The sequence below is a fragment of the Quercus suber genome, unplaced genomic scaffold (genome assembly GCF_002906115.3).
Source record: "Quercus suber isolate HL8 unplaced genomic scaffold, Cork oak 2.0 scaffold_259, whole genome shotgun sequence".
Lineage (NCBI taxonomy): Eukaryota > Viridiplantae > Streptophyta > Magnoliopsida > Fagales > Fagaceae > Quercus > Quercus suber.
This window is the reverse complement of record NW_027069715.1, coordinates 508181-523809: the sequence shown is the minus strand read 5'-3', so window position 1 is coordinate 523809 and position 15629 is coordinate 508181. Positions and strand designations below refer to the sequence as shown.

General features: G+C 36.3%; 1 protein-coding gene across 1 annotated transcript; it reads right to left on the bottom strand.

Moving 5' to 3' along the window:
• Positions 1-272: 272 nt before the first annotated feature.
• Positions 273-3407, bottom strand: LOC112038911 (glutamate-1-semialdehyde 2,1-aminomutase 2, chloroplastic). Its single transcript, XM_024071748.2, has 3 exons — positions 3086-3407; positions 2173-2346; positions 273-1523 (listed from the first exon to the last, which is right to left on the bottom strand). Exons 1-3 carry the CDS (start codon positions 3278-3280, stop codon positions 456-458), a joined length of 1437 nt encoding a protein of 478 aa, XP_023927516.1. The 5' UTR covers positions 3281-3407; the 3' UTR covers positions 273-455.
• Positions 3408-15629: the final 12222 nt, after the last annotated feature.

Genomic DNA, 15629 nt, shown 5'->3' with positions numbered 1-15629 from the left:
AAGGAGAATTTGAGAAAGTCAAGGAAGAAGAGACGTTACGATAGAGGTACTACGATAGTGCTACGTCACTGCTACTGCTGGGATCATATAATTTTTTTTTTCTTTTTGAGAATACTGAGGTTACAAAGTTAGGTTTAGGGTTATTGGATGGATAATTCAGAACTTTTCAAGCCCAAAAACAAGTTTTAGAAAATAATTAGTCAAATTAAATCATAATAATGATATGTAAAATTGTGAGGCCTCCAAAGCTGATGTTCCACAATATGAAGAGGTCAACAACTCAAAAACTACTTTGATTTTTATATATATTAGATTACATTAATAAGTAGAAATGCATGTTCTCATTAAAGAAAATTAACTACAACACACTCTCAATCCTCCTGCAAAACAGTATTATGGTAGTGGGGAAAAAATGGGAAGGTAAATCATAGACTATAGATACAGGAATTGCCACACTAAATCTGCTGTAAAACCTTCTCAGCAGCTGCTATTGTTTTCTGGATATCTTCAGGAGTATGTGCCAAGCTTGTAAATCCAGCCTCGAACTGTGAAGGAGCAAAATATACTCCTTCCTCCAGCATACCCCTATAGAATCTTGCAAACTTAGCAGTATCACTTTTCTTTGCATCCCCAAAGTTGTAAACAGGCCCTTCTGTGAAGAAAAACCCAAACATCCCGCGTATATACCCACCACATATCGCATGCCCTGCCTTTTTCCCAGCATCAACTATACCTTGAACAAGTTCACCTGTGATCTTATCCAAATATGTATAACTTCCTGGCTCCTGCAATCGCTTAAGAGTGTGTATGCCTGCTGTCATTGCCAATGGGTTTCCACTCAAGGTCCCAGCCTGGTACATTGGTCCTGCTGGTGCCACCATTTCCATTATCTCCCTCCTTCCTCCATATGCACCAACTGGCAGACCACCACCAATGATCTTCCCAAGTGTTGTCAAATCAGGAGTTATGCCAAAGTATTCCTGAGCTCCACCATAAGACAAACGAAATCCAGTCATAACTTCATCAAAGATTAAAAGAGCACCATTTTCTTTAGTGATTTTGCGTATGGCATTAAGGAACTCAGGTTTAGGAGCAATGAAACCAGAGTTCCCAACAACAGGTTCAAGGATCATTGCAGCAATCTCTCCTTTGTTGTTCTCAAAGAGATTTTCCACAGCTGAGATGTCATTGAAAGGGGCAGTTAGAGTTTCATAAGTGGCTCCTTTGGGGACACCAGGGGAGTCAGGGAGCCCTAAGGTGGCAACCCCACTTCCTGCCTTGACAAGGAATGGATCAGCATGGCCATGGTAACAGCCCTCAAACTTGATAATCCTCTCCTTGCCAGTGTAAGCACGGGCCAGGCGGAGCACACCCATGCATGCTTCTGTGCCTGAATTAACAAACCGAACCATTTCTATGCTTGGAACAGCCGAGATGACCATCTCGGCTAAAGTATTTTCTAGCAGACAAGGAGCACCAAAGCTGGTTCCTTTCTTCATCGTTTCAGCTAGGGCTGCAAGTACCTGCAGGTAAATAATAACTAGGAATGTTATCTACTGCAATATCTGAAAGACTACCATCAGAATTGAAAAAACAAATGAAGGATTCATTCACTGTGACGAGTCTAGTTCAGAGAGTTCAGGGTATTGGCAAGATAAATCTTAAGAATTACAGTTCTCCAACTCTTTACCTTTCCCCAAGAAAGAGGGCTGTGTATGGGGAATTGTGGACAAACCTATTTCAACAAAGTTATCACTTCTCTTCAATAAAGCATTATAAGTTATATCTCTTCTCCAGCTAAAATTAGTTTTTACAGTGTATTTAGATTAAAAAATAAAAAAACGAATAAAATAAAATGCAAATGCATCAACTTTTAAGAAAGAAATGCATATAAATTATTACATTACCAAACTCTTTTTTTCTTTAAAAAAAAATTACAAACACTACAAATATTTTGCTGTTGTAAAAATGATCTTAGAGGCAGGAACACTTGACCAGTGTCATTAAACAAAATGTATTGGTCCGCAACAAAAAAAAAAATAGCAAGGAATGGTTGGAGAATTAAAATTGAAGACTGTCACCAAATGCACAATATCTATGAATATCATAACAAGGTCAAATAAAAGATTAGATAAAGTTTTAAGAATAAATGAGAGGGAGGAAGAACAGAACCTCATCATCTGCATGACCAATTATTGCTGGTCCCCAAGAACCCACATAATCGATGTACTCATTGCCATCTATGTCCCACATACGAGAGCCCTTGACAGAATCCATCAAAATTGGTTGTCCACCAACAGATTTAAAGGCACGTACAGGGGAGTTCACACCTCCAGGCATCAATTCCTACCAAAACCCTTACACCAAGTTAGTTCTCAAGAAATTCGAAATCAAATTTCACCGTTCAACATCATAAAAAGAAAAGGGTTTGAGCGAAACATCAAATAACAACAATAACAAGAGCTAATAAACAACTGTTATACAACTTCTTTAGCCAAGACAAGTCCTTAGGCTTTTTAAACATACATGAAAAACACATTAACAACCTAATGGATCCATTTCATAGTTCGAATTAAATATTACAAATCTAAAAGTATATCTAGGATCACGTCATTTAAAATTTTAAATAAGGAGATACTTTGTACATTGTTAGACCCGGGAAGTAAAATCTTATCCGTGAAATGAACTCTCCCTCTAAGATCATAGACCAAGACCCACTTGTTGGTCACATCCATTTTCTGACCCACAATAAGTGTTTACTATTGTATCCATTTTACACTACCAGTGAAACCTTCAAGCTGTCCCCATCATATAGCGTGAAACCTTCAAGCTGTCCCCATCATATAGCATAGACCAAATAATCAAATATTACACAAAACCCATCATTAATAAGGTTGCAAATCTCAAATTTGACACCTAGTTAGCAAAAAAAAGTAACAAAATTGAAGACCCAAATTCAATTTTAAACAATCATAATTCCTTCACTGAAGTCAAAATTAACCGAACAGAACCCAAAACAATTCCAAGTGTAGAAAAGTTGAAATTTTGAACGAATCGAAATGGGAATGAAAAAGAAAAGGAGTACCTTGGCGACAGCGAAAGCTTCTTCGGACTTTTGAAGAGTGTAATTCTTCTTCTTCTCATCGAGCGAGACAGACATTTTGACGCAACAACGACGAGTCGTTTTTGAAGAAGAAGAAGAAGAGTGTCTATGAGAAAGCTTTGTTGTCGAGCATGAAAGCCCAAATCCCACTCCTACTCCGGCTACAGCACCAGCCATTGTTGCTCTCTCTCTCTCTCTCTGTTTTGGTTTTTTTACCTGCAATGCTGACGGCTAGAGCTGAAAGGAGTAGAAAAAGTGATAAGGTTGGGAATTTGATTTTTAGTTGTTCAAATGGGTGTTTTTTAAAGTGTGGGGTAACTCTCTCAAAAAAAAAAAAAGTGTGGGGTAACACTAAGGTGCACATGTCAATATTTTTATATATGTCATTGTGGAATACATTGAACTTCATAGATGGATTGTTGGGTTTGGTTTGGACCTCTTTTTTTTTTTTTTTTGTGAGAAAGTGGGTTAGGTTTGGGGCTTAGAGGACTGTTGCAACTTACAAGATTGGGTTGGGTTGGATTGTTTCCGATTTGGCCTAACCTATTTGTGATGGAAGGAAGAAAGCAAATCCTTGACTAGACTACACCTCAGTTTATTCAAAAATTACTCTCTATATTAAAATAAAAATCTCTTTTTTTCTATAATAACTAATTACTTTTCAAAACACTAACATATGATTATCAATTATATATTTTATTTCATTAATATATTATTTATTGTTTATATTTTTTTAAAATGTTTCTTCGTCTTCCAACACAAACACTCTTCCCGAGAAATGTAAAGAAAAAAAAAAGTGGTACAGCAAAATCTCATTTTGCATAATTGATTCATAATCTAATATGGTTGATTTTTGGGCTTCATGTCTATATTTTTTTATTTTATGTTATTTTACATGAGCTAGTGTAAATGTTATGTGGGATGTAAAAGTTGAATGGGTAAAAAATATTTACTTTTTAATTTTTTTACTCTTTTACTTTTTTATCCTTTCAATATTTATATTCCACGTGTATGTGATAATTGCATGGTGCAATATTGCCCCAAATCTCAATCTAAACTGGGCGAGCTTGATGATGGTGGAGTTTTTAGGATGCAGCTTAACGATTTACACTAAAAAACAGTTTAGTTGTCAACTTGTCACTAGTGGATATGGTTATTGAGTGATTCTTCTTCTTTTTTTTTTTCTTTTTCTTTTTTTTTTTGGGTGACCTTATACAATATATGCACGTTTGGATGTTGCTGCTTTCAACGTTCACCGATTTTAGTGGGTCTCGTGTACTATTTATGAGACCCACAAGTTTTTTTCACTAAAAACAACTTTAGATTTGTATCTAATGACATTATTCACACATTTAAAAATTATTTTGTTACAATTTTTTTAATTTTTAATTTTCAACAATAAACTATATCCAAACAGACATACAATACAATGTTTTTTTACGCAACCGAAAATTGAATTAACAAATAAAAGACAAATATTGAAACAAAAATCCGAACGATCAGCGGTAAAACCAATGTAATTGGCAGAGGTGCATTCATTTACAATTTTGGGTTGTTTTTTATTTTTATTTGAAGAAGTTTTTGTTGTTGTATACAACTAGAAGAGGGCTTATATATGAGATTGTTAAACTGTAATTCTGAATAAACATGTCAAATGGTATCAATGCCTCTATCTATGACACAAATATAGTAATAAATTACAATGTATTCTTCCGTTCTCCCTCTCTTTAATATCAATTGTGATTACAAAATTACAAGAAAGCTCCTAAAGTTTTTCCTTTTTTGTTTAGCAATTAATCAATTTTTGTTGAAGTGACACTTTGAATATCTAATGGACGTACATCAATTAACCCTTAATATCCAAACCCGAGAATATTTGACCGAAAAATGAGTTGACCTGTGAGATAACAATTTTTTCCGATTGGTTCTTAGGGTAGTATGCCATAGAAACTTATGACTTGAAGTTCAATTTATTACAGACAGGTCTCAACTTCAATTTTTTTTTTCTTATTTTAACTTTTAAAATTTGATTATAATGTTATGATTCATGGATTGCAGGGGTCATGGGTGTGAAAATTGTATCAAATTTGTGTGGAGGTGGAGGCCATATTCAACATAAATGTATATACATCTTAATAGATGAGTGTATCTAATCACTACACAATTGCCACATGGCTACATTTATGGGGGAAAATTAAAAAAAAAGTACTAGAAAAAAAAAATCAAAACTAACATCATATTTTTAATGTATTTGGACAGATAATTTGAATTGAATAATTTTAAAGTTTAGATGACTCAATTAAACAAAAGTAAAACTAGATGCTTGAAATAAATTATGGTCAAATTTAGAGATTTTTAAAAATAATTTTTTTTTAATAGCATTTTAGCTGAAAAAGCATCTAACCATTTTTAGATTTCAATTAAGGGTTGCAAATTTTCATTACTATCCATTCTTCTTCGCTTCTAAGATATCTTGCAGAATAAGAGTTAATTCATGTACGTCCATTAGATATTCAAAGTGTTATATATTGTTGTTGTTCAAATTTTATATCTCTCAACTGTTGAATTATTAAATAGTAATAAAAAGATTAATTGTAATACCAATATGTGACATTCATTTAATTTTTTTCTTTTTAAATCTGTAATATGTGACATTCATTACGTGCATGACAGGAATGAGAAAGTATACCATGTTTCGGTAATACCAACTCAAGATTTGTTTTGATATTTCCTACCCAATAAATGAGTAACACTTGTTTCAAAAAAATTACATCAGACTACTCCAATAAATTATTAATTTATCTTCCCAATAGTATAGAAGATTGTGATTAATTTATTGGAGTAGTCTGATGTGGTTTTTTGAAACATGTGTCACTCATTTATTGGGTAGAAAATACCAAAATAGATGCTAAGTTGATATTACTGAAACATAGTATATTTTCTCGACAGGAACACTTGATATATATATATATATATATATATATATATATAGCGACATCTAAAAAAAAAAAAAAAAAAAAGTACAGTACTAGTTAGAGCATTAGCATCCAGTTTTTAAAAAATATCTCATTTTACCATCTTAAAAACTATTTTATTTATTATACCATACCATTTTACAACACACTCAATATCCCATTTCTTATTTATTTCAACTATTCATTAAAATAATAATTTCACCAACTCTTTCTCTCTCTTCCTCTTCATAAAAAATAATTTAAAAAAACCAGCCACCACCAGGAGAAAAAAAAATAACCACCACCGCCATCAACACAACCAAAACCACCACCATTACCCCACTCTTCCTCTCCATTTCATTGTGTCTAAAAGATTACCACCACCATAAAAAATATTTTTAAAAAATTCAGCCACCACGTAGAAAAAAAACTAACCACCACTGTCATCTAGCAAACCCACCACACCACTAGCTAGCAACTACCACCACAACCACAATAGCCACCACCATGCCAACCACCAAAACCCATTTAAAAAAACCATCAAAATCGCCACCAACAACAACCACAAGAAACAACCACCACAAGAACCACCAAGAGGAAAAAAAAACACAAAGAAATTGTGAAAAACCACCACCAACAACCACAATCACAAGAAATAGCCACCACAAGAACCACCCAAAAAAAGAAAAAGAAATCCACAAAGAAACCTATCACGCTAATCTCGCCGACAACCACGCCACCTCCTTAATCCCCACCTTGCCACACCACTGATCAGCAAACCCATTACCTAAAGCAACAAACTCAAGACTAAAATCCACCAACCCATGACCAAAACTGACCCATGGTAGCAAACCCACCCACAACAACAACCAAAGAGAGAGAGAGAGAGAGAGAGAGAGAGAAAAGAAATGAGTGAGGACAAAACAGAGAAGAGAGAGAGTCAAAATAAAATAATGAAATTTAGTTTTACAATCTGTGAATAGTAAAGTGTAAATGTAGAAGTGTATTGTAGCAGGATTTTAAAAAATTTATCAAATAAGGTGGCATTTGGGTTTCTTCAAATCCATGGAAAGTATGCCTTGGCCTAGGGTGGACCATGGCGAAGAAAAGTGGAGTCGCTACTTAGAATAAGTTTAGGAACCGTAAATATAGCACATTTCGTGGATGGGTTGATCTTTTACCGGAACACTTGTCCGAAGTTTAGGTATGGGGATGGGAAGGTGTTAGACACCCAACCCCATCCGACCCGTAGGTCGACTTCCACTCATTGTATTCCAAATCTTTAATCTCATTAAAGGCAGGTTTAATACGTCATTGTAACTCACATACACTCTAGCATGCATCTAAGGCATACAACATGGCATTAATCATCCCAAGCCTAATCATTCATCTATCATGTCATTGCGTAAACATATCCAAGGACAAAAGCATCACATGGCAAAATCAAACAAGCATGTTTATGGCATCCAAACATCAATGGCATGGCATTCAACCCAAGCATATTCATATTATTTATCAAAACAAACTTATATTCAAACTAATGCATGTTCATATGGATGCATGACTTAGCTCACTTACCTTACCACATCACAACAACTATGCATCAATGCATGTTCATGGTATATGCATGTTGCTGGTATTCACACAATCTAGAACCCTAATAAACAATTAAAAGGCCAAAACAAAACAAAACAAGATAAAACAGAGCAAATAGATTTGTACAGATGTGAAAACTAAGCTTAACAGAGGATAAACATATGAATAAAAATAAAAGAAAAAAAATAGAAGTTGAAATTAGAGTTTCTGGGTAAGAGTATGCGTGCACATGCATAAGGCATGCATGCGTAACCTAACTGTATGTGTACGCATACTACGAGTATGTGCATGTATGTAAGCTGCATGCGTACGCATACACACCCTAAGAACCCTAACTTAGAAAACTACAGAGCAAAAACACAAAAACAAAGAATCTAACAACCTAACATGCTCAAAATATAAAACTAACGCAAACCTAGATTAAAAAACATATTAGAGCATTAAAACATATAAACAAACCAAAGAATTACAGAAAAACTAAGAAAAGTGAAAAGCCAAACATAGAACCTAGCATGTTCACGCATACCCATGTATGTGTATGCATGTGTTAATACCATATTTTGTCTGTCCTCAATTTGCATGCTGGACCCCAAAAAATCTAAAAATATCATTTTCTCTCAATGGGTCCGTGAGAATGTCCAGAACGGCGTGGCATAACCCGTTCCGGCACTGGGGCACCCAAAGTGCCTTTTTCAGCTAAAATGACCCAAAGTGCCCCTAGGTTGACTAAAGGTCAAACAAGGTCCCAAAAAAAAAAAAAAAAGCTTTTCACAATTTTACATCAAACCCGAGCTTCTCAAAGACTTTTTAACAACTTTGACCAAGTTTGACTCGAAGTGGATCTCGGGTGAGCCCAAAAACCCTAATTTTGGTCAAACTGTCAAAACAAGTTGAAACCAATGCCATTGCGGAGACTTTCAAATTATCATTCCAACGATTGTTCATGAGTCAAAATCGGAGTTAGAACGGCTGAGATGTCATGAAAACTGGGATGACGCACCGATCGATGCACCGCAAACTTCCGAGAGCCATAACTTTTGATCTAACTGTTGGATTTTCAAGATCCATACTTTTTCAGAAATAAGAAGTCAAGATCTTTCCAAGGGTGTCAGGATCCACTCTTTTTTGGCCTTTCGAGGCCAATGGCCCTCTAAGGGATGTCGCCTCGAAAAGCATGTCGGGGCTATAAATAGCCCCAGGCACCCCCCAAACCAGGAGGACCACATTTTTTATGAAGTTTGCCCTCTACCCAGCTTCTTTACACATTTCTCTCTTCCAAACACCAAAAACACACACACACACACACACACACAAAACCTAAAACACACATCAAAGTTTCTTGATTCTTTTCTCCTCACCAAAAACACAAGGTATTGTCCTCATACCCAATCTTCCTTTCTTTGGTTCTATACTTTGGATTTGGGGTTTAAGGGTTTGGATGTGGCTTTTCTAGCTATCATCCACACCCTAAACCTCCTAAATCTTTTTCTAGCTTTTATCTTGCTATTTTTGCTTGTATAACATGATTTATTGCTTTCTTTAGCATGTTTCTTGCTTTCTTGTGTTTCTAGCTTAAATCTCTATGTTTTTTATGCTTTATGCCATGTTTTGTGCTTAAATCTATGTTTCTACATGTTTGTATGTTTAGATCTACATGTTTAGGGTTTTATGCCATGTTTTCCTATGTTTCGTTCCTCTTTTTTGCTCTATGTTGATGTTAGGGTCATACGCTCACATGCTTGTTATGCTTTTCTTGGATCTACATGTATATGCGCTTTTCGTCATGTTTCATGCTTAGATCTATATCCATACATGCTTACATACTTGGATCCATGTTCTACCATGTCTTCATGCTAAATTTCTACATGTTTACATGTATGTTTCTATGCCTATATGCATAGATCTACGTTTTCACAAGCTTGTGTGCTTGGATCTATGCTCACTACATGCTTTATGCTAGCTTTCCATGTGCTCGTGTGCTCTATCCCATGTTCATGTGCCTAGGCCTAGGCTATATTTGTCATGACATGTGCTATTGTGGCCCTTTTGTCGCTTTATCTTTCTTTCTTATGATTTTAGCTTAATGGTTCGAACCCGATCTAAACCTTATGGTCTTTGTCATCGTCTGTACACCTCGGCCCACATCAAAGGGTTTGAATCACCCCTATTTTGCATGTCTATGCTTGCTTGCTTCTGTGCTTTATACCTGTGTTATCCTCTCTTGTTCTAGGCTTTACCACGCTTGACGCCCTTAATGGGTTTTTGGTTGTGCGGTTACATCTGACGCCCATGGGGCCTTATTCAGATGTAACCATTTGGTTGTGCCACCTGTTGGCTTTATATGCATTTTAACACGCTTGCTTACATGTTCATGCATGAGTCTTGCTTGCTCGTGTGTCGTCCATGCTTCAACACAAATGAAGTTATGGACATTCAATCTAAACCTACATTTGTCCCTTTGCAAACACCTCCTTTTGCTTGTTTGCCTTTTTACTTGTTTGTTTGTTGTCTTGCTTGTTTGCCTTCTCACTTGTTTGCTTGCATCCTTGTACCTATGTATGCCATGTCTGCTAGCTTCTTGTCTTTGCCTTTGCATGTACACACATGGAGGGAGGATGCTTAGAGCTAGGATACAGTCTCCCAGGCGCAAGCAAAAAAGGTGTAGACACGAGCATGTGGTTGAGCCAAGCGGCCGCAAACAATAGATTTAGAAGTTCAGTTTTTCCCATTTGGTTATGTACTCTTTAAAACCCCTCTCTTCCTCCTCCCTTTCTCTCTTAGATGGTTTGTATTAGGTATATCATGCTTTGTACCATTTGTTCTCATCTCTAGAGTATGACGACCCCTGATTACCTTCCTGTACCTATATTTTGCGCCATGCTCTAGGGATGTAGGCATTTACTTTCCCGCTTTATGGGCTTGCACTGTGCATGATGTATGTATATATATACCTGCTTGCCCCTTTCCGATGTGATCGACACAGTTCGAGTCACCTAAGGCAAGTAATGCCTAATTTATGCTACGAAAGTAAGATGACATGTTGCCGGATTTTCGCTGTGGAAATTTGACACTTTGCCCGAGTGCCTTAGGAAAGTATAGATTGGAACCACTCCTATTCAAAAGCCAAACCAAACCTCAAAACCCCCATGTATGCAAAGCCTCGAAAGCCGATGTCAAAATCATGTTTTTTATTGACAATCTCCGAAAATTAAGGTTTTATCAAAACGAATGACTGTCTTTGGATAGACATTGTGAAGTGCCTAACACCTTCCCCACACATAACCAAACTTCTGGACCTCAGAATTAAGATTTTATGCCATCCACATTAGATTAGGAAAAATGCCCTTTTTCTTAACCTAGGATTGGTAAGAAAATCAACTAGAAACAGGTAACTAATCACACCTTAGAAAAACCCAATGATTGGTGGCAACTCCACTTGCCTTTGGTAATCCCTTAAAATTTGGCCCAGATTCCCAAAACGAATGACTGTCTTTGGATAGACATTGTGAAGTGCCTAACACCTTCCCCACACATAACCAAACTTCTGGACCTCAGAATTAAGATTTTATGCCATCCACATTAGATTAGGAAAAATGCCCTTTTTCTTAACCTAGGATTGGTAAGAAAATCAACTAGAAACAGGTAACTAATCACACCTTAGAAAAACCCAATGATTGGTGGCAACTCCACTTGCCTTTGGTAATCCCTTAAAATTTGGCCCAGATTCCTTGTGACAAGTTTAAACATAGGTTGAAGATCAGTCACAAACTCTCTAAACCCAATGTGATCAACCATTGAAAGGGGATATTCATGTAAAATGACCATACGAGCAAGCTTATTCCTAACTCTAGCTTGATCAAATTGGTAATTATTTAAACTCGTAGTTCCATCCACCTTATTTTGTTGTTTAATTAAGACTTGTTGTCGTATATCTTTAAACTTCATCCGTGGACATCTTGCTAAATGATTACGCAAATGAGTTGTACCTTGGCTAGAATCACCCAAGTAAAGTTTGCGACAATGATGGCACTGAGCTTTAACTTTTCCTTCAACTTTCTTCCTTGTAAAATGAGTCCAAACATCCGAGGTAGTCTTTCTTTTTTTACTTGTATCCAAGTCCTCATTTGTAGACTCTTGCTCTCTCTCTTCCTCTGTCCTTGGACTCCCTTGACTCCCTTCTTGTTCCTCTACCTCTAAGTCCACCGTCGGGGATTTCGGACTCCTAATTGATTCAGAAGTTTGGGAGTTAGAATCAAAACAAATTATCACAAATTTATTATTACATATACTCATTAATTAATAGGCACAAATTCATAATTACACAAATTAAACATGATTAACAATAAATTCAAACACTTACTCATTATTTAGTGGGCATAAAGGTGATGGTGATCCTGAAGGTGAGCTGCCAGGCGACAATGGCGAGGGTGATCGTGAAAATGGCGAAGGAGACCGCATAGTTGGTAAGGGACAACGTCCGGTTCTTAAGGGAGAGTCACTTGGCGAGGAAGAACCAGATTTGTTTGTGTCTTCCATCTCCGTTTTAGGCTCTGCATTTCCAACAAACACAAAAATGAATAATAACGACAGATTATGAAACATTTTTATATATATAAATATATAAATATCCAACATATAATTTTTATGAATGTCTAACCCAGATAAATTCACAAAACACTAGCATATGGTTAACAAATACTTTTACCCAAAAAAAAAAAAACCATAATTAAAAACACGATAGGAAGAAACTTCAGAAACAATAATATCTGCCACATAATGTACTTAGGGAGTCACTCTTGAAAATAGCCACATAATGTCCTCTAGTTTGTTCTCCATCAAGATTACCAAATTCAGAATGATCTTTGTTATTTAAGAAGCAGAATAAAAGAAAGATAATAATAACAATGATTTTGATTCTAGAAGAATATTCAAAATTCAAAGTATCAAATTCTAGAAACTGTTATGAAAAGTTGCTATTCTATACACCCCAAAAAAAAAAAAAAATGTGACTGAATTATTACAATTTTTTGCTTAAGGTTAGATTCAAAAAGCAGAATTAGACCCAATTACTCAATGAAAATCACAAAATTAAACCAACCCCAGAAGGAAATCAGCAAACCAAAAGGCCCGAATGAAGAAATTCAAGCACAAACTACAAATTACACTAAGATTAAACGTTACCAGAAGCTAAATCACAGAATCTAAACTCTAAGCATAAACCCAACATTAAAATATGATTAGTAAACAAACCCAGTTATTAATTACAAGCAGAACAATGAAAATGAGCTAAAAAATTAGGCCTTTAAACCAAAAAGCAAAACGCTTTTTAAAACAAACAAACACAAACTAATAATTACAATGTAAAAGTAAATTAAACAAACCCTAAAATTAAGTCACGCATTAAATTGAAAAGAGAGAGAGAAAGAGAGAGAGAGACCCTAAGTTCCACAGCTTCTGTGAACTTCGTTTTGTCAATAAAAGCAGCTTATATTGGTAAGTCTTAAACCCATTTATATATCTAGTTGAAAATGCAATTTCATACTCAAATAAAGCAGCCCAACTGACATGAAAAACAAATTTGGACCCTTTTGGAAGATTCACCCATAATTTTTTTTTAAAGCTTTTGAAAATTCAAGAAACATGTAAATATTAATACTGTCATTATACTTATTTTCATGAACCAAACTGGAAATTCAGACAACATGTTCCAAAGCTCAAGTTAACTTGAAAGTTTAGTTTAAAGCAATTCCAACAAGTTCATGCAGCTAACTGAAACTTCTCAATAAGCTCAAATTCTTTATTGGGTACATGTAAATGAGTGTGTGTATGTGAGATAGAGAGAGTTAGAGAAAGGGAACTCACAGTGATCGGAAATAGGGATGGGACTGAGCTAAAATAGGGATGGGAGCTGAAATGAAATGAGCTGAGGCGTGACTGAGCTGAGGGACGGACTGAGCTGAGGCGAGGGAGGGAGGCGAGGGGCGGACTGAGCTGAGGCAAGGGGCGGACTGAGCTGAAGCGAGGGAGGCTGAAATCAAATGAGGGAGGGAGGCGAGGGAGGCAGGAGGCTGAAGAAAAGAAATGAGGGAGAGGGATAACCTGATTAGGGATTAGGGTTAGAATAGGTTTATATATATATATATAAAGGGTATTTTCATAATTTAATGTTCCAGGTTTTTAACGGGTCGGGTTTCGGGCCGAGTCTCGGGTCGGGTCTCGGGTTTTATTTATAAAACCCGAACCCGGCCCGAGACCCGGTTCGGGTTTTTTTTTTTAAACCCATACCCGACCCTATTTCTAATCGGACCGGGTAAAATCCGGCCCATTAGGGTCGGGTCGGACCGGGTATCCGCGGGTCGGGCCGGACCGAGTATCCGCGGGTCGGGCAAAAATTGCCATCCCTAGACGTGAGTGAGGACAAAACAAAGAAGAGAGAGAGTTAGAATAAAATAATGAAATTTAGTTTTACAATCTGTGAATAGTAAAGTGTAAATGTAGAAGTGTATTGTAGCAGGATTTTAAAAAATTTATCAAATAGGGTGGCATTTGGGTTTCTTCAAATCCATGGAAAGTATGCCTTGGCCTAGGGTGGACCATGGCGAAGAAAAGTGGAGTCGCTACTTAGAATAATTTTAGGAACCATAAATATAGCACATTTCGTGGAATGGTTGATCTTTTAGCGGAACACTTGTCCGGAGTTTAGGTATAAGGATGGGAAGGTGTTAGACACCCAACCCCATCTGACCCGTAGGTCGACTTCCACTCATTGTATTCCAAATCTTTAATCTCATTAAAGGGAGGTTTAATACGTCATTGTAACTCACATACACTCTAGCATGCATCTAAGGCATACAACATGGCATCAATCATCCCAAGCCTAATCATTCATCTATCATCTCATTGCGTAAACATATCCAAGGACAAAAGCATCACATGGCATAATCAAACAAGCATGTTTATGGCATCCAAACATCAATGGCATGGCATTCAACCCAAGCATATTCATATTATTTATCAAAACAAACTTATATTCAAACTAATGCATGTTCATATGAATGCATGACTTAGCTCACTTACCTCACCGCATCACAACAACTATGCATCAATGCATGTTCATGGTATATGCATGTTGCTGGTATTCACACAATCTAGAGCCCTAATAAACAATTAAAAGGCCAAAACAAAACAAAACAAGATAAAACAGAGCAAACATATTTGTACAGATGTGAAAACTAAGCTTAACAGAGGATAAACATATGAATAAAAACAAAAGCAAAAAAAAAATAGAAGATGAAATTAGGGTTTCTGGGCAAGAGTATGCGTGCACATACATAAGGCATGCATGCGTAACCTAGCTGTATGTATACGCGTACTACAAGTATATGCACGTATGCAAGCTGCATGCGTACGCATACACACCCTAAGAACCCTAACTTAGAAAACTACAAAGCAAAAACACAAAAACAAAGAATCTAACAACCTAACATGCTCAAAATATAAAAGTAACGCAAACCTAGATTAAAAAACATATTAGAGCATTAAAACATATAAACAAACCAAAGAATTACAGAAAAACTAAGAAAAGTGAAAAGCCAAACATAGAACCTAGCATGTTCACGCATACCCATGTATGTGTATGCATGTGTTGATACCGTATTTTGTCCGTCCTCAATTTGCATGCTGGACCCCAAAAAATCTAAAAATATCATTTTCTCTCAATGGGTCTGTGAGAATGTCCAGAACGACGTGGCATAACTTGTTCCGGCACTGGGGCACCCAAAGTGCCTTTTTCAGCTAAAATGACCCAAAGTACCCCTAGGTTGACCGAAGGTCAAAACAGGTCCCAAAAAAAAAAAAAAAATCTTTTCACAATTTTACATCAAACCCGAGCTTCTCAAAGACTTTTTAACAACTTTGACCAAGTTTGACACAAAGTGGATCTCAGGTGGGCCCAAAAACCCTAATTTTGGTCCGAC